Here is a 19,052-nt window from a genome sequence, read left to right on the forward strand (position 1 = left end):
TTAGATTTAGGCCAGACCCCTTTGCATTCAGATAAAGCTTCTTTTGAGAACTGTAGAGAGCATATGAGGATTCATTCCTACTTCCATCATTATGTTCTTATCCATACTTAGAACATTGCTGAGCAAAACTTACCTTTCATGTCTTTTTTTTTTTGACATCCAAATCAGCCACGTTAGCCTTTTCTTAGTTTATTTTAAAATCTTATCTAGATTGCACTTTTAGGCTTTCAAGTAAAAATTGAGTTTGATTTTACTGTAGAAAATCCTCCACCCCTCCTCTGCTTTTGGTTTCCTCTCTGCCTTCTTGCACTGATTATCTGCCTGCCACAGGTGAACCTATTTACTAGTGATGGGCTCAAACCACAGGTTCAAGTAATGTATTAAATATGCAGAAACTAGTTAACTCTTTCCGAATCACTAGAAGATTTAGATAGTGCTTTACTGAAAAAAATTATCTGACAGCTTTTAATAATGCATATACTCTATTTTTAAAATAATATTTCCAGTTTCCATTTTAATTCATATTGATAAATTCTATATGTCCCAGGGAAAAAAACCAAAGTGAATAAAGGTGTGAAAAACGCTTCACTATAGAGCTCTAAGAGTTCTTTCCCATTCTCACAGAGAAAAGATTATACATCTTGCATTGACAGAACTTTGGTCTGCAAACTGTAAGAACATCAGTCAATTAGCAAGCGACAGTCTCATTTTTGGGGAAGGCACTGTGCTTCTGTTCATAGTCCAGCATCCATTCCTCCACCCTCTGCCACTTACATAATGTAGGGGTGGGGAACAATTTTCTCACTTAGGGCAGCTAAATATTTACAATTATTAACTTCTGAGAATGACATATTAAAATATACTGTAATATTATTAGAATAATGTAAAAGATAGATAATGACTCATCACTACTGTACTCATCTGGTGTCCGTGCTTTCCTTCCTCCTACTCACAGATGTTATCACCTCACAGTATGCATGTGCATAACATGGAGAGCTGCCTTTAAGCTCACCTGCAAGTAATTTTGAGCTAACAGGCCTCATTTGACCATAAACCATATAAATGAAGTTCGAGGCCACATCTGATACACAGGCTGTAGTTTCATTTAGTCTGCTGTAGGGTTTTTCTGCTTCCTGGAGCAGCAGGAAAGGACAGCAATTTAGAAGTGATGACCCCTGAGTGGATCATGGGGGACTAATTCATTCTGTATTACTCCTTTTTTAACAGTTATATGCCATTCCATATGATTTCAGATCATCTTACATGAAGGCACAATATCCAAAATAGACAAAAAGATGTTGCTGCTTGAATGTTCTAACTTTATTAGTAGAAGATGAGCACTTAAATCACAGCCCAAAAGCCAGGAGAAACTTGTTTTTCTCCAAGAGCAACCAGAGGCACAGCATCAGAAATAACTGTGGCACAAAAGTTGCATTTGTCTTGTATATGACAAAGCACTAAATAAACCTGAAAGAGAGATATTGGGCAAAGACTTCTGGCAAGAGTTAATTGCTATTCCTCTTTTTATTTTGCCATTTTAACACAAAACAGGTAGTTAAAACATATACTCTGTCATAACGGATTGAGTATCAAGTTATTCCCCATTGCAGGAGTAATGTTGTACTTACTGAGGCAGCAATGAATCTCTAATGAGAGACAGAAGCTTGCTGTTTGAGTGGCGGCTCTCCTCTTTTTCCTCAGCCATGACCTCGTGGCTTAAAAGCAGCGATGTGGTTTCTGAGAGCAACCGCAAGCTGAAGAGTCTCCATTCCACTTGAAAATAAAGGTGCCAAGAATGTGACCACACCGAAGTCTAATTAAAACAAAATGTGGAATTCACGGAAACTGTACTTGATGTGGCCATATACTTACCATTCTGACTGCAGACCAAAGAAACTAGTGGTGGGAGGATACAGTCTTCAACCTAAACCCAAGAATTAGAAAGATCTGGCTTAGATTACTCATAGGGAAAAAATAGAACAGAGATACATTATCATCTCTGTTTATTCCACTGCTAGAGACCTTAACCAAAGAGATGAATAACCATGGCAATTAATCCATAATCACACTTATAAAGCTGCCAAGTTCACTTTTTCCTGGTAAGCTGTCACAGAGTTACAGATAGTAATGTACTTTTACATAGAAAACAACAGTAATTCTGGTATAATTCATTGAGAATGAATTTTAATTTAAAATACAGAATTCAGGGCAGATCTAAGATATTAAGAAAGAAGCGTATTAGAATATCTATTAATCCTGATGCTTTAATCCATAAACTAATCTTCGAATAGAGTTCAGATTAAACATCCTTCTAAAATAAACCTGCATAGAACTAAAATACATCAGGAAAGATGTACTACTTCTAATATCAAGAGAGTCTTGAAAAAATTTAAACTTATTCCATTCTAGCAATGCACAGCCTTCAATTAAAATTGAAATTTACAGTTTTAAGATTGGAAATATGAAAAAAATAAAATCTGGTCAACTCTTTATTGTCCATGAGTGCATTGTTACAGATTAATCTTCTGTCACAGGACTAGTCAGCTTAGTTCCATCTGAAATCAACTTATGGGAAACTAGGCCATAACTCAGTTTTATATATATAATTTTACAAAATTACTGTATTATTAGAATTCTCTAGAAGAGAATGAATTGTTAAGTCTTAAATCATTGGTAAAATACGATTATTCACATAGGACATGCTTTGGTTTTTAGGGAGAAGATTGATGGACAGCCCTGCAATTTTTAAGTATGCATCCGGGATACAGAGCTTTTCCTTGGATTTACTTACACAAATAAAATTACTGTGTAGGTTCTCACTATACCATGGACAAGATTTGTTGTAACAAGACTGTCCTATAATTCCTCTTAATTCTTTAATTCCTTCTAACTTGTTTTAATTTCTTTTAGTGATTAATACTAGATTTCTCTAGATTTATGCAGCTACTATCAAGAAATATCAGTAGAAGCTGAAAGTATACATGAAAAGAGGTCACTAAATGAAGTTAGTCACCAATAACTACAATGAACAACAATTTCATTGCTCGTTGGTGATCTCTGATAAGTGAATCTCTGACATTAAGGGATTCATTTTGTCTACCTTTTTTTTTTTTCTAAATAAAACTCCCAAAAGATGCCTTTGTTACAAACTTTCAATAAAAGAGGTAAAGGACTCTGCTTAAGCTATGGAAGTTGAACTACTCTTACAAGTGTACATCTCTATAGATAATGCTATATATCAGAGATGTAGTGGCTTTTGTAACACTTCATAATTTTCACATATTTCATGGTATTTTGGGTTAATATGCAGTAAGATAAACAAAAATACTACATTGCACTCCAAAAACTCCATTAGTGCAGGTTTCTAAACTATTCTTCAAATGGTAATTTATCAGTCATACCTGTGAGGTAGAATAAAAAGGTGTATGTACTTAAAGTCTTTTACTCCAAAAAAAAAACCAAATCAATTCAACCTACTGCAACGCTTCTCAAAGTAAGATGCACATTTAAGTGGTAAAGGTGAGAGAAGAGGCAAACAAGCATCTCCCTACTGTCTGAAGGAATGCAGGGACTCAGAATGTTACGAATCACTCAGCAGCAGCATCGACTCAGACCGATAGCTATTAGGATGGCAGTATGCAGCAGTATGATGCAAATTCAATTTCTAAAACTTCAAATCTTTTTTCACTTTCATCTAGTTTTAACAGTAGTCTTTCCACATTACCAAATGCAGTGAAGCCAGTCATAAGTCTTTCTAAGATAAATATATTTTAAACTGTTGTTGTCATTCTTTAGGTCTTAAAGAATTGCAATAGGTTTTTCTGAACTTTTTCTAACATGAACCTCAGATTCAGCAAACTGTTTAGAACTGAATTCTCCACATCAGGTGTTTGACTCATGTCAGTTTGGTGTGAGGAGACCAACTAAATGAAACACTAATCCTATGGAAAATTGTTTTGTGATGCAAGAGCATATCAGAAGGCACATGCTGATGGGAGAAGCAAGTATTAAATTGCACATGAACCTTAAATCAGATACTTCCTAACTCTGCAACCCTCATCTTCTCTCCATGCCATTTGGGTCACTGTTTTTTAATAATGTGTACATGAATTTGTAAACAAGATATGAACTAAACAAGTAATTAGTGAGGAGCAATATGCTGATGTGTAATTGTACATAAAGTATTTTTAATAAATTCACCAGTGAACTGCACAAGTTTCTGTAAGTTATGTATACAGAAGCATGTTATTAGTATTTTTGCATTTTCTAGAGGGCTTGAAAGAAACAGAAGAATACTCAAACAAGGATTCATTTTTTCTACTTTTAAATGACTACTGACATCTACATGGAATCAAATCTCCATATATGCATGAAGGTAGTCAGATATTTTTTCTTGTTTCATTCTTTACCACTAAGACTGGTTACATTAAAAAGGTGGAAAATATTCTTCTTTAAGCCTAAACAGACTACATTATGATCATAACTTTATCTAGGTTTCTACCACCTCCTAAATAGCCTGATATCCATTTCTTGATAAATCCCTATCTGCACAAAGCCACCATTGTATAATTCTGTAATGATGGCATTCCAAGTCTATGCTGCCACAACTGTGCTGTTATCAGTACCCAAAATAGCAATGAAATACTAGAAACTTCCATAATCAGTACATTCACATCTCCCAGCTATAATACATAAATATAGATCCAAAGAAAAATGTAGCTCAGACCTGGTAATCCCATTTCTGACAATTGGAAAGAAGCAGAAAAGGAGTAGGAGAAATAGACCAAGCATAAAGAACAGCTCCGGTTTCTAGTAAGGTAATCTTGAGTTAAGAAACTTCCTAAGCTGGTGTTGTATCTGTATTTTTGCATTTAACGATGCTTACTAGACTCTTCTCCCATACAGTAGTCCAGCCCTACCCTAAACGTATTTATACTTTTAGCATGTGAAATTCCTACAGCACTGAATTCCACACTTCAGTTATGCCTTATGTAAAGGCACTCCCTTGTTTATTTTAAAGCAGCTAGCTTGATACTCATTTACTTTCATTTTATGAAAACCATGAATAATTATTTCCAATTCATCTTTCCCACGCCATTCATAATTTTATATTCTCAGTTCTTTTGTTTCCGAGCTGAAGTTCTTATCGACTTAGTCCCTCCTCGCATCATTGAACTGTACTTTTTCTTCTTAAGCTTCATTCCCTTGGAGTGTGAATGACCACAACTGCATTCAGTATTCAAGGCCTGAGGGCAGTGTGGACTCACCATGGCATACTGATGTTTTCTGCTTTTTTGTCTAATCTTTTACCAGTCATTTCTAATAATGAAGTTGTCTTTCTGATTCCTGCTGAGTATAAAGCTATCATTTTCATAGAAAAATGATGCTAAAAGATCTCCAGAACAGTTACAAGTAGTTTAGAGCATGACACTGCATATGCATAGTTGGAATGATGTTCCTCCTGTGCGTCGCTTGACATTTATTAGTATTGAATTGCATGTCATTTTCCTGTCCTTTAACTCAATATCTTGAAATCTTCTGCAACTCTTCTGCCAGTTTTAATTTTCACTAGTGTGAATAATTTAGTGTCATCATTCACTTCTGTCACCTCATTCATTCTCTTTTCTGGATTAGTTATAACTAGTACACGTTGCAAGACAGATCTGTGTAAGGCACCATTTTTAATATACCTACATTTTTAAAATCTGATCTCTATTCTCTACTTAGTAAATTTTAACTAGTTAGAAGAAGTTAATCTGTCAGAGGCAAGAGGGAGGGGCCACTGATGGATTTGAAGAATCTTCGGTGCATGACTTTGTCAACAACTTTTTGGAAATCCAAGCACAGTATGCAGAACCAGAACATCTGTCTCTATAATGTTCATGGATTTCTGCAAGGAAAACTCTACCAGTGAGGTATGATCACCCAGCAAAAGCTGTACTCACTTTTCTACATTATTTAATTACTTACAAAAAACAGATCTTTTGAAAACAAGGCACAGTTTTTATAGAAATTCTTTTGCAAAGTCTGTATGTGACTTCAACCCTTGAAAGAGAAAGAGAGACAAGCCACAGTATCACACTAGTTAGGTATTCACCAACAACTAGGAGGCTTGAAAGAGAAAACTGTAATTTCAGTCCTTCTCTGCTTGTCTCCACTGGTCAAGAGATGTCAGACACAAGACCTGCACCCTAAATATATGTGCCTGCTTTGTTAAAAACGAGCAAACATTGCCTCAGCTTTCCTTGCCCTTACCAAGCTCCACAAGTACCCACTAAAAAAGCAGTTATAACACTGCAAGGGCTCACAGTGGAAGGATCCAATACACTAAAATCCGTATTTAGCAGGAGGTAACCTCTAAGAATGATGACAGAGAACTAAACTTCCATTCACTTGTGCTAGTCAGCAAGGATGAATTCAACTGTTCAACATATACATGCAACCATCATGTATTAATGAACTAGCATAGAAACAAACCTATCCATTATCCCTGACAACCTTAGCTATGCTTATACGGACAGCTTAACCTTCTTCTCAAGGCCACAGAACTTACCTCAATATGGTTAACATAATCAACCTAAAAAAAATCTCTACCTTGATTAAAACTGAGTTTCAGAGCTCTTCAAATCAGTGCTTAAGGTCAAAGTCTTGACATTTGGTATTAAACTGGGTAGACAGAAAAAGTAAGAGGTTTAAAGCCTGGTCCAGTAGCATTTGTGAACCATGCTGTTCTCAAGTGAAATTAAACTTACATTAAAAAACTACTCTATCCATTCCATGTAGCTATTATATCTAAACTTGCAAGTGACTAAGCCCATTACTTTACTTCCAGAGAATTTTCTAAAGGTATCTGGTTCCTTTCAGTGTGGATATGTTTGACTCTACAACCACTGACAAATATCTTTTCCATATCCACTTTTCAAAGTAGAGTGTTCCAAAGCAAAGACCATCAGCTCCCAAACCCCTTTTTTACAGTCTCATGTAAGATCCACAACCTCCAACATCACCTTGACATTCATCCTCATTAAAATTCCACATTCAAAGTTATTGCTGAAAGTGACCATCAAATTAAGACCCTGCTGCCTTCAAATTTCTTAAAGCATCTGCTGGAGGCACAGCATGCTCCTCAGTGTTTTAATATTGCCAGTAATCTCTCAGAAAGTAATAGAGAAAATAATCTAATGCATGTTAGAATGAATCGGGGAGAAGGATGACATTTCTGTAATTTTTTTGGAAAAGTCTTCACAATTTCAGAATCTTCATTGAGGTTCTTCTTTTCTTCCTTACTTCTGCGAAGAGACAGCACTCACTGACTGACTCAATATGTCTATTAGTATAGAACTGGTTTCACAAAGATATGTCATGGGGATTAGCTTAATGATCAGAAAGCTACATGGGGTGTAGAATTTCAATTTACTTGAAAAGGGAAAGTGATTGAAGAAATGTTGTACAATAGATTTTATACATGTAGTCACATCTTACACTGACAAAATTAAGGTGTCAGTGGTTAGATGAGAACAGCCTGTGGATGAAGAACATCACTGATGCTGAATCAAGAAAAGACTAAGATGAGAAGAAAAATGCACTTGCAGAAGTTTCTAGCCCTTCTGTTGTCATCTTTGGTGAAAATAATAGCTCTCATACTGTCAAACAGATTTCCATGTCATACTGCTTTTCCCTTGATTTCCCATCAAGAAACTCATGTTCATGGTGCTTTTATTTCAGTCTGATTTTAAAAAATGTGTTTTAAAACCTTGAGGAGGAGAATCGCTGCTTAAGACTTTTGCCTCAACTAGAAAAGAACTTTCATGCTTCGGGTAAAATATCATCTGTGCAGTATACAGATAATTTTGGGGAACTGCCTGTCATCATGAACCTTAGCACTGCTCAAAGTGCTCTGAATTAGCGTATGTCCTTTTTTTTCAGGCAAATAAATATATCTAACAGAGAAAAGAAAAATGCAAAGGATACACTCAGCACAGAATTATTGCAGCTAATTCTATCTAAACCTTTTATAGATATATAGATATAATTTCCATTTTAGGTATATGGCAGTAACAGGCAGTTGGACTTGTGTCAGTTTAAGACATTGGGGTTCATATTCCACTCAAGCCTGTAGAGACTCTTCCTGATGGCCTTCATCATTATATTTGCACACTTGAAAATCTACAAATTTGTCAAAACTTACTGAGTAATGCTTACTGTTAGCTTTTACTTTGTATCTTGTAAAAAGTACACAGTTGCATGCAAAATTAAATTACTGCTCACTACTGTCTTTTGTTTGAGCACTTTCAATTAATTTCCCTTAACTTTATCATATTTAGCAATATATAATACAATCAGTGCCCATGGAAATGAATCTCCTCAATAACCAGCTTCAGGTTGATGATAATCAGATATTTGATAATAGAAAAATCAATTCATTCAATTTTCTTTGTTCAAGGTACAAATATAAAGGCAAATCAAACATGAACCAAAACCCAGAATAAGCAATTATTTACTTCTCAAAGTGGAAAAGAACCTGAAATGTTGCTCTTAAATTCCTATTAACTTACACAATTTCCATTGCAGTTAAAATAAAACCAGAACTGAACTGAAAATCTTAGTGGTTCTGCTTGATTAATACAGCCCCACTTTTTATTAAATTCATTAAACTTTATTAGAAATGCATTTAATTTCTGATTAGAAACTTCAAAGCAATGTCACAGTTGTAATGGAAAAAATACATCCTCTCAAGAAGGTTTTGGCATTCCCCATGCCCCCTCCATAAAATGCTGTTTGTAACCAACTTTGTCTAAATGAGCAATCCAGGCTTCAGATACCAGCCTATGATACACATTTCTCCCCAGTAAGAGAATTTCCTATTAACCACTGTTATACTTAAATATTGATCTGGAAGGTTGAACATGTCTTGCTTCAACTTTTTAAAAAAGCACCGAGTTCTGCTGGGTGCTGACATTTATATTCATAGATTCTAGTCATGCTCAGTGAGCAGCAATTAGAAGATATCCCTTGAGTAACAGCAATTCTAAAAATATTCTGTATGCATCATAGAAGATGAAGTACCACTTTCTGCTAAAGTAATGTATGCTGTACATTCAAGTATAATTAGCACACTAGACTTCGTAAATAGTATTAAACTAATTACTGTTTGTACCACTAGTGGCAGATGTGGTTAGAAATTATTAATTAGAGTGGACAATTTCTTGAAATTAACATACCAAATACAAGGCAATTTCTCCACTTTATTTTGTGTGTGAATGGCTATTTGCAGAGTGTCAGGAGGTCTCTTTTATAATTAGGAAGAACTGTTACTTATGAAAATGAGCAAGTGAAGTAATAGATTTTATTTTCTAAAAAAAAATAAAAAAATAAAAAAATAAAAAAATTTTAAAAGCACTTTCAGATGGATTTTAAATAAACACCTAAAACTTTCAACATATCTGAAGATGTAAACTGTTCCCCAGAATTTTAGATACTTGAATAAAACTCAACTACTGGTAGCCAGGGGTTGCTTAAAAGAGAGTGGTATAGTCAATCCCTGGCTTCAATATAATGTTCTGCTGAATTTGGGGGTAGGAGCAAGGGAAAAGGGGTTGTGAAAGGGAGCTGTCTCCTTGGTGCTATTTTTTCAGGGAAAAAACCCAAGATCATTAAAGTTTAAACAGCTGGGGGAATTTTTATTTAATGTGCTGGCACAAGGTGTTGCAATTTCAGTAAATGTTGGTGGACCTCCCTAAAAAATGGAACATATTCCTGTCAATATAAGACATGCTGATAACACACAAAATTAAAACATTTATTTTTTAAAACTGAGGTGATTCTAGGATGATACAGTCACAATACAATGACTTACAGGCTGACAGGCATGTAAAGAAATGCCAATAGCTATTCACCTACATTCGTATTTCTTTTCTAGAATATCATTTGCCATATTAAAGTGAATTGAACTGTTTAGTTCTGTACTATTTTCCTTCTGACTATTAATCGCTTAGATCTTTGTGCACAAGGACTTTTTTCTTGAATAGCACTCTTTTGTGAGCATTAGTGAAAATAAACATTAAACTATTTGAATTCCTATTTATATTTTTTATTTATTTTAATATTTTCACTTACTAAGGATTTATCATCTAAATACTCAACTGTCACACACACCAAGTAAGATACAACTTTTAAAAACAATTTCTAAGACCACCCATTCTTATCTAGCACAATCCCTAAGATCACTCATTCTTATGAATTTATCAATTCGCCAATGCCTTTCTTGATTTAAGTGCTATATTGTATGTGCCCTTAACCTAATTCCAATACAAACATATACATTTCAGTTTGAATGAAACGGTCACCCCAGCATGTATGATAGGTTACACTTTTGGTAGGAATTCAGGCACAATAATGCACTGGTACAGGTTACAATGATTTGTCAATCACTGATTCAAACATTCCAGCCTACTGATTTACTGACCACTATGTCACAACGTAACCTTTCTGGTTTCAGCTAGTTTAGCTCCAAGTAAATCATTTAACAAAAGACTTCAAAGAAAACAAATCTTTAGCGATGTAAGAAGCTTACAGTGTGTGGGTTTGGTAATTGTAATGCAATTTTTCGTCAGCAACCTGTTAAACAAAAACCCCACCATAACTCCTATAAACTAGTACTCTTGATGATGATCTCTTCAGAAAACGTATTGATGGAATAGGATTGTCAGCCCTCAGAGGTGGTCTTTCCAAGCTACATGAAAAGCATAATGACAAAGTGGTGAAATTTCAACTAATATACAGCAACACACTTGCTCGGAGGCTGAAGAAAGACTTACAGAATCAAGTGTTATAATCACGTGAAAATCATTTTAAGAACTGTTATTTCTAAACTTTAAGCCCTTCTCTTTCTCCCTGTAACTTTTCAACTAAATACCATAAACAGAGTCTAAATGCGTTGCTGCTGCTTTGAAAACTAAATATCTCTATAAACAATAAGGATTTTTCCTGTCAAATAGAACCACAATACATTTTAAGACATCATTTAAACAGTTTATAAAACTTTAAAACATTCTATTATCAATGGAATCAGGCCAATTAGCCTGCAATTATTTAATTTGTTGCCAGACTTACGGTCAAGCGATAGATTGTCAACAAGACAGGATGCTGTGTTATTGCTTCAAAGGTTGATAAAGTAGTCTTAATCAAGTCTTCTGATGCAGCTTGCCCTATTAGTAAAAATAATTGTATTTCTTTGTAAAATGCAACAGTTATAATGCCTGCTTATAACATTACAGCAATAACATAGGTTAACCTTACCTATTGCTCCATCCAAGTTTGTTTCTCCTGAATCTATTGATTTGATAAAATTCTACAGAAGAAGAGGCATGTATGTTAAAACACTTTAGAAACAAAAGCCAAGAAGCATAATGACTGAATAATTACCACATGACATTCTTTAAGGGACTGTGCAAATACAAAATGTTAATGTACCTATATCACGAAACACTGTCATAATAAAGATATTAAGGACTGAAAGCATTAATGAACAAGCTGTTAAAACGTAACTTTGCAAGACTGTAATGCTGCTGGATACTTACTTAGAGTACAGTAAGGACTATTACTCTGACTAGTGTCAGGAGTGATATCATTTCCAGCTAAATAGACTGTAATTAAATATCTTTATTGTTAACGGAAAACCGTAATTTCTTAGAAGACTTTGAACTGCCTTGCATATGGCTATGTTAAAATAACTCATGAAGAAGACAAAGACCCTCCAAGCAATGCAATTTTTGTTTAGTTGTACCATGTTTTTGATCTCCCTGCACACCACACACACTATGGACACAGTTACACACTGGAGAACATACAAAAATGCATAATCTCCTATTAAAAATCACTGAAATCAGTTACCATTTTTTGTCATTATATCTTAAATATCTTTGTCATTATATCTTAAATTGGCCTAAGTGTCCACATGGGCTATCTTTTTCTCAGTATGTATGAAACATTTGAAGGATTCTTCTCTAATGGAAAACACAGTTAGAAACTAAGTAAATATTTCATAATTTAAACGTATCTCATAAAAACCGACTCCTTCTGTTAAAAAAAAAACAGCTATTTTATCTTCCTGATCATTTGAAGAAAATGACTGGTCATTATCTAATTAACTTGTTTCGGAAGAGAGTAAATTCGGTTTGCTCATTTCTGACAATTTCACACCTAATCATAGTCTTATGACCAATTCGGAAAAATCGATACAGGTGGTGCAAAAATTGTTCTGGCTACTAATGCTTATTTCCTTAATTTTACATTAGAAGCACAAGAAGAAGATGTATTTATACCAAAAAAAAAAAACATCTGGAGGTTTTTAAGCAACGGAGAGGAATGGGGTGTGTGTTCTGCTATAGGAGAGTCTGTGCCTTGTGCACCCGACTGGGAGTCTATTATTAGCTGTGCCTTTGGGGCAGAGCATGTCCTGTGTATTTCTGTTTGCAGCTGAAGACATGAAAGGGAGACTGTCCCAACTCCCTCTCAATTTCTTTGGACAACACTACTGAAAATTACAGTGTTGATGGAAACAACTTCAAAGCAGCAAAAAAAAAAAAACTCAATGAACAACAGTTACGGGAAAATAACTATTCTTTTTCTTCCAGATACCAAGCACATATGTTTCTGCTCCTAATCATTTCTTACTGTTAAGAGTAAGAAAAGTAAGTCTTAGAGGCCTCAATTATAGCACAGTACTTCGAAAACATACAAGCTGATGATCAAATGTCCCATTATACATGTCAGTGGGAATATTGTGAAACACAAAATTCCAGAGTAGACTGTCACCTGGTAAAATGGATAGTTACTCTTCCAGAAGTAATTAGCCATATCATAACACCATTATGCAAAATGGATTCAAATTTGATATTGTCTGACAATATATAAAGTTTTGAATATGCTCAAAGCTTGAATTTTATATTCAGAATGTAGTTCTCTATCCAATTTATAAACTTAATTTAAATTTGCTACATTAAAATAATTTCCAAAATTGTATGAATATGTTGATTTTGTAAACAACTTTTAACTTAGATGGTTATACTCACAAGTAAGGTCCCATAATTGAAAAGAAATTCCTCTGTGACTATCTGGGGACGAAATACCTATTTGAAAATAGCAAAAGTTGAAAAAATTACATTAAATGCACATATTATGACCAGAAAAAGTAAAATATGTTTTCACAGCCATGATAAAAAAAAGAGGACAAATACATATTTGCTTCTATCATTAGAGTTGTCTTACAATGTACAAAAATAAGGCTTACATCTTTAATGCTGCTACATAGCCAGAATACTCATCAACTTAACTACACATTAATAAAAAGTCTATTTTATCCATTCTGACCATGATCAGCAAAAATTAGAATTTGGGAAACTGAAAGAGTTTGTCCATTGTTTAACAATTTGTTGGGAAAAAAAAATTCTACCTGGGATGTCACAAGATGAAGCACTACAGACATCATAGGAAGGCACATCTTCAGCTGTTTGGCCTGAACTGTTGATGGGTGTTTACGTCCAGAGACATTAGTTAAGGCAGCGAGAATGTCACCTACAGAAAACAAGATTTCAGACTGATCTAACATAATGGGTTTACTAAACAGCAAGGACACATAAAACATCTCTGTTCCAGTATCCTCTGCTCAATCCTGTCTTCTTCCTCCTGCCAAAAGTAGTGTTCATGTGACTGCACGATATATCAGGCTGATCCAGCACTTTCCTTTCCTAGCTCTTTCCTAGCCAGGGCAATTTCCTGCTCTGGCTACAGGGACAGGCTTGCAAATGTGACCTCTGGCAGAACAGCGAGGACAGAAACACAAGGCAGGTATAGAAGCAAAGATTAAATTACTCCTCTTGGTGGTGTGGACTCGTACTGGCTTTAGGTGGCCACATATGCATGGGCTTATACTCTTGAAATTCTATGGATGCAATTCTAATTCCAGTGAAATAAAAAGAAAAATTCTCATGGCCTCCAGGGGACCAAGAGCTGAATTCCCTATGATTACTGGGTGACATAGCTCAAGTAGAATGTTTTTCCTGCAGCATGATACCACTGCAAGAAAAAACTAACATCCTCAACCCCCTTCCAAAAGATCCTCCACCAGACATGCACACACACATTCTCATACAGAAGTTTAACAAGTGACCTAAAGCAACAGGAATTCTCATGTTCTCACAAAAAAGGTAGCAGGAGGTCAATGAGAGAACTTAGTTGCCTCCATAACAAACCTCAGACACAATAATGAGGGAGTAAAATTATAATTGCAATAGTGAAAATTATACTTCAAACTTCAGAAGAGATGTATAAGAATCAAGGAATATTATTCTAAATTTGTGTTCCATGAACTATTGTCGCAGAAAAGCAAGACCTCTTCTGCATGTGATAAAGAATAGAAGCAGCAAGAAAAAGCCACAGCTCATATGCGAAGAAGGAAAATTCTGCCCCTATAGCCTGAAAATATTGAAAGGCAAATCCTGTCTTGAAAGAACACCTAACTATATTTTTCCCCAGTGAAAGAGCTGCACAAACTGTAAAAGGGAAATGACACAGACATTAAACAAAGGACAGGATTTGGTATTTCATATGATTTTCATGCCAGAAAAGGCCCTTCCTTTCAGACTAAGTCACAGAGCTTATTCATGATGAATAATACCAATGCTTTTCTTCTGCTCCCATGGAGTTCAGTTTTCAACATAAGCAGAAATGACAGAGCCCGGCAATAAAGCAGGTTGTAAAAATGCCTGGCCTTAAAATTCGACTTCTTCTATAACATACTGCTCAAGAAAAAGAAAGTACCACTCAAAACTCTCCAAATACATAAACCAAAATATTGTTTTTTCATCAACACATTCTTGTTTTGAATTACTCACAATACTGTAATTCAACAAGACCTCTGTGGCTAGCAACAAATAATTTACTGAACAGTCTACTCTCTCTCTAGGTTTATAGCTACACCTGGTGGAAGAAGACGGGATCAGTAAAGAGCTTACATGAATGCATATTTTAAAAGCCAGCTAGGATTAATTCTAAATCAACAGTTAAATTGCTTTTAACTGCTTCAGTTTGCAAATCTGTTTTTTTTTTCTTGGGACCCAATAGCTTTTGCCTCAAGCAGAACATGTTCCTCTGTCATCCTACAGTAAAAAGAAAAAGCCTTCTGATAAATGGGGACAAATATGGACAGATAACTTAATAAAAAACAAAACACAAATCTGGCTTGGAAAGAAAAGCAAAGTGTAAAAATTATGCTTGATATACCAGTTGTCAATATCGCATTGAAATTGTACATCAGTAGTAAAAAACACCCAGCAGAATACATGCTAAAGCAATTGATGTATTATGCATATAATGATAGTAACTATATATTTGACACATGGTACTTCCAGGTTTTGAAGAAATATCAGGGCCTACTATATTAGTTGCATATAGTACATATGGACCACAGGAGGTGAATTTCTGCCTCAAACATTTACAGTCTGAGACATTCAAATCCTGAAATACAGCCAACATGCGAACTTGATATTTAGTTACAAAAATGAGATCAAGTATTTGCAGCAAGGCAAAAATTTGCATTGTCATAGGAACTGAAGTTTCTTTTAAGAATAGCAGCATGACATTTAGGTCTACTGACCTTTGCAGTGCTACCATTTCATTTTCAATATTCTAGTGATACTGTAGAGAAGACAAAAAATAAATTTGGTATCATCTCACCAGAAAATAATTTCATGAAAAAAAAAAAGTTTCATCATTTAATGACAAAGCATGTATCAGCAGGGTTGGTTTTGCTCCCTTTCTTTTCTTGGATATTCATAGCATTTCCTCCCCAGTATTCCTATTTAGCTTTCTTACTCTATTCTGTGGCAGATGTCACCCACCAGAAGTTTTAATAAGAATTTTAATGATGATTCAGACTGGACACACCACTCATACTTTGTCCGTCCTTCCTTTCTTCCTTCTTTTCTTCCTTCCTTCCTGTCTTCTTCTTCCTCCCTTCTCTCTCTCTTCTTCCTTCCATCCTTCCCTCATCTTCTCTTTCTCCATCCCTTCTCCTCCTCCATCCTTCCCTCCAGTCAGTTCCTTCCCTTCTCTCTGCCTCCTCTTTCCTTCCTTTCCTTCCTACCATCCTCTGCTCTTTGCTTGCTCTTTCCAACCTCCTCCCACTTCCCTTCCTCCTTCTTCCCTTTCCTCCCTAACTCTCTTCCTTTTCTTCTTTATTTTCTTCCTTCACCCATTACTAATTAACTTTTTTAATTAAAAATCTCATCTTTGCTCATACAACATACAGTATAGCTTTTTCCAGGAAAGACAATCCCAATATTCTTACTCATCTAGGGTAATTTCTGTGATATTTCTTTTATTCAATATCAACTCTATGTTCAAATTTCACCAACAGTTCCTCCTTCATTTTTCAAGATTTTATCTATTACTTTTGTACAAATGGCCAAAATTCACATCCTGTTTCATCACCTTCTCTTGACTGTATCCCCAGACCCCCAAACTAATTTCTTTCTACTCCAGTTCCTTCTCTGGTTGCCCAGTGAGTCCAAACCATGCCCTGCAATTTGCAGGTTTTGTCCTATTTGCACGCATGCCTTTCACTGTCCCTTCTGCAAGTCCCCTCTTCCCCAGTACCTCATCCCATTATGACAAGTTAGAGCATTGAGAGCAGCGCTGTGGAGAAAGACTTGGCGGTACTGGTGGGTGAAAGATCAGACAAGAGCCAGCTGTGTGCGCTTGCAGCCCAGAAGGCCAATTGTATCTTGGGCTGCATCAAAAGGAGCGTGGCCAGCAGGTCAAGGGAGGTGATTCAGCCCCTCTGCTCCACTCTGGTGAGACCCCATCTGGAGTCCTGCATCCAGCTCTGGAGCCCTCAGCACAGGAAAGACATGGACCTGTTGGAGAGGGGCCAGAGGAGACCACAAAAATGATCAGAGCTCTGATCAGAACACCTCTCCTATGAGGACAGGCTAAGAAAGTTGGGGTTGTTCAGCCTGGAGAAAAAAAGGCTCCAGGGAGACCTTATTGCTGCCTTTCAGTACTTAGAAGGGGCTTGTAAAAAAGGTGGGGACAGACTTTTGAGCAGGGCCTGTTATGACAGGACAAGTGCTAGGGGTTTTAACCTGAAAGAAGGGAAATTCAGGTTAGATATGAGGAAGAAAATTTTTACAATGAGGGTGGTAAAACACTGGAACACATTTCCCAGAGAGGTGGTAGATGCCCCATCCCTGGAGACATTCAATGCCAGGCTGGACTGGGTTCAGAGCAACTTGATCTAGTTGCAGATGTCCCTGCTCATTGCAGGGGGGTTGGACTAGACGACCCTTGAAGGTCCTTTCAAACAGAAACTGCTCTTTGATTCTACAATGACAGAGGACTTCAGCTGCTATACCCAAGCAGATTTTTCTTTGAACATATATGAACAGCACAAAGTTCCAAGTGGCTTTTTAGCATGCAAGGTTCAAATACTAGTGAAATTTGAGTAGATATTAATAAAGTTGTCCAAATACATATCCATGGCACAAAAGCTATTTTGCTGAAACTTCAAGTCCTTATTCCTAAATATAAGGGATGGGCTGAGGTAGCACTTATGTTGTATCAGAGCAAATCTTTCTATCTTTTCTTATGCATGAGCAAATCGCTTTCAGACGCCTAGAACAACTGAAGTATCTAGGCTGAAAAATTCCAGAAAAATTGCCTGAAGCAAATATTCAACATATAACTTCCAGTGTAGGTGGTTAAAACGTACTCACACATATGCACTGTTGCATTCCCCCTAGCTTTGTGCTTTACAAAGCAAATTTGCTCTTAGGTTTTTCAATGTTTGGAATATCTTTAGAACATCTTTAGAACATTGATAAAGCTTCTTGTACATTTGGGCCTCATTCTAGACTGACTTGATGTGGCTTACCATTCAACACATACAAAGTAATAAAGGAAATCATTCATTCCAGTACAAAATATCTGATCATGACATAAGTAAAGAACTTCATGAAGCTGACCTCATACAAACTTTATGTAATTAGACAATACAGGTGTCCACTTGTATAGGTCAGGGGATATTTGTTTCTCAAGGGAATAAGCAAAGGTAATATTTGTTCAGTTAACCAACTGAATTTACCTAGAATTCCGGGCAGCTCCCGCACAATGTGATAGATGAGAAGATCCAGGCATTTTGACAGGTATTCACTGCCGCCTTGCTGCTCTTTTCCTGGTGTGGTCTTTCTGCTGTCTCTTTCAATATACATCACGAGTCTACATTTAAGCAAGCACAAAACATTACCCCTCATAACAAAAAAATGACACTACATGTCAAAAATACTACTGAACCAGACATTTCTAGTATCTGTGGTTATAATCAAAATGATACATTAGTTTAGGCTCTGTAATTCTGTGGAAATGTTAGACTTTCCCTTCCAAATAAATCAATTTTTAAAATAACACAAATGACTATGTGAAGGAAAAAGGACAAAGAAACCCTTAAGCTACTGTAAGCGCAGCCTTACTTGTTTAAACGTATATATGATGCAAACACAAGGACCGAATCTCTCTGCAGGCTTAGGCAGAGACTAATTTTAAAATCCACTTTATTTTGAAATACATGACCAATGTGCACAATATGAGCAAAAGTCTAAAGACAGTAATTTTCATCATGCAAGAATTCCAAAAGCAGGAATAATTTAAGTCAATGTAACAATAGATCAACCTTTCAGTCAAGAAAAATCGCACTACATAAATCATACTACAGCCTATAAAAATGTTAGCACTAGTTAGAATGGCTATATTGAAAGAGATAAAAGTCCAAATGAGCCTTACATCCCTTCTCTAGAAGTCTGGTGTTCAAGATTTCTGAAGACAAACTCAATGCTTACATTCTAACTGATGAGTGCTGTGTAGCTATGTCATTCTGCAGAATGACATTTCTCATGGTAAACTACGGTAATTGATTTATTAACCACTGGCTAACTTACAAGAGATTGCTTTAATAATACACCTATAACAGAATGCTCCAGGCAATATTTTAAAATGTT

At 35.8% G+C, this 19,052-nt stretch overlaps 1 protein-coding gene across 10 annotated transcripts in view; it reads right to left on the minus strand.

The window, feature by feature from the left end:
* Positions 1-19,052, minus strand: part of ULK4 (unc-51 like kinase 4) — a 240,114-nt gene that overhangs the window by 143,410 nt on the left and 77,652 nt on the right. For all 10 annotated transcript variants that reach the window (XM_065051789.1, XM_065051784.1, XM_065051781.1 and 7 more), the window contains 7 exons: positions 18,143-18,276; positions 13,454-13,575; positions 13,074-13,130; positions 11,299-11,350; positions 11,113-11,207; positions 1,873-1,924; positions 1,629-1,773 (listed from right to left, as the gene is read on the minus strand). In XM_065051789.1, coding sequence (XP_064907861.1) covers positions 1,629-1,773; positions 1,873-1,924; positions 11,113-11,207; positions 11,299-11,350; positions 13,074-13,130; positions 13,454-13,575; positions 18,143-18,276 — 657 coding nt within the window. The remainder of the gene's footprint in view (positions 1-1,628; positions 1,774-1,872; positions 1,925-11,112; positions 11,208-11,298; positions 11,351-13,073; positions 13,131-13,453; positions 13,576-18,142; positions 18,277-19,052) is intronic.

The sequence above is a fragment of the Columba livia genome, chromosome 2 (assembly GCF_036013475.1).
Source record: "Columba livia isolate bColLiv1 breed racing homer chromosome 2, bColLiv1.pat.W.v2, whole genome shotgun sequence".
NCBI classification, from domain to species: Eukaryota; Metazoa; Chordata; class Aves; order Columbiformes; family Columbidae; genus Columba; species Columba livia.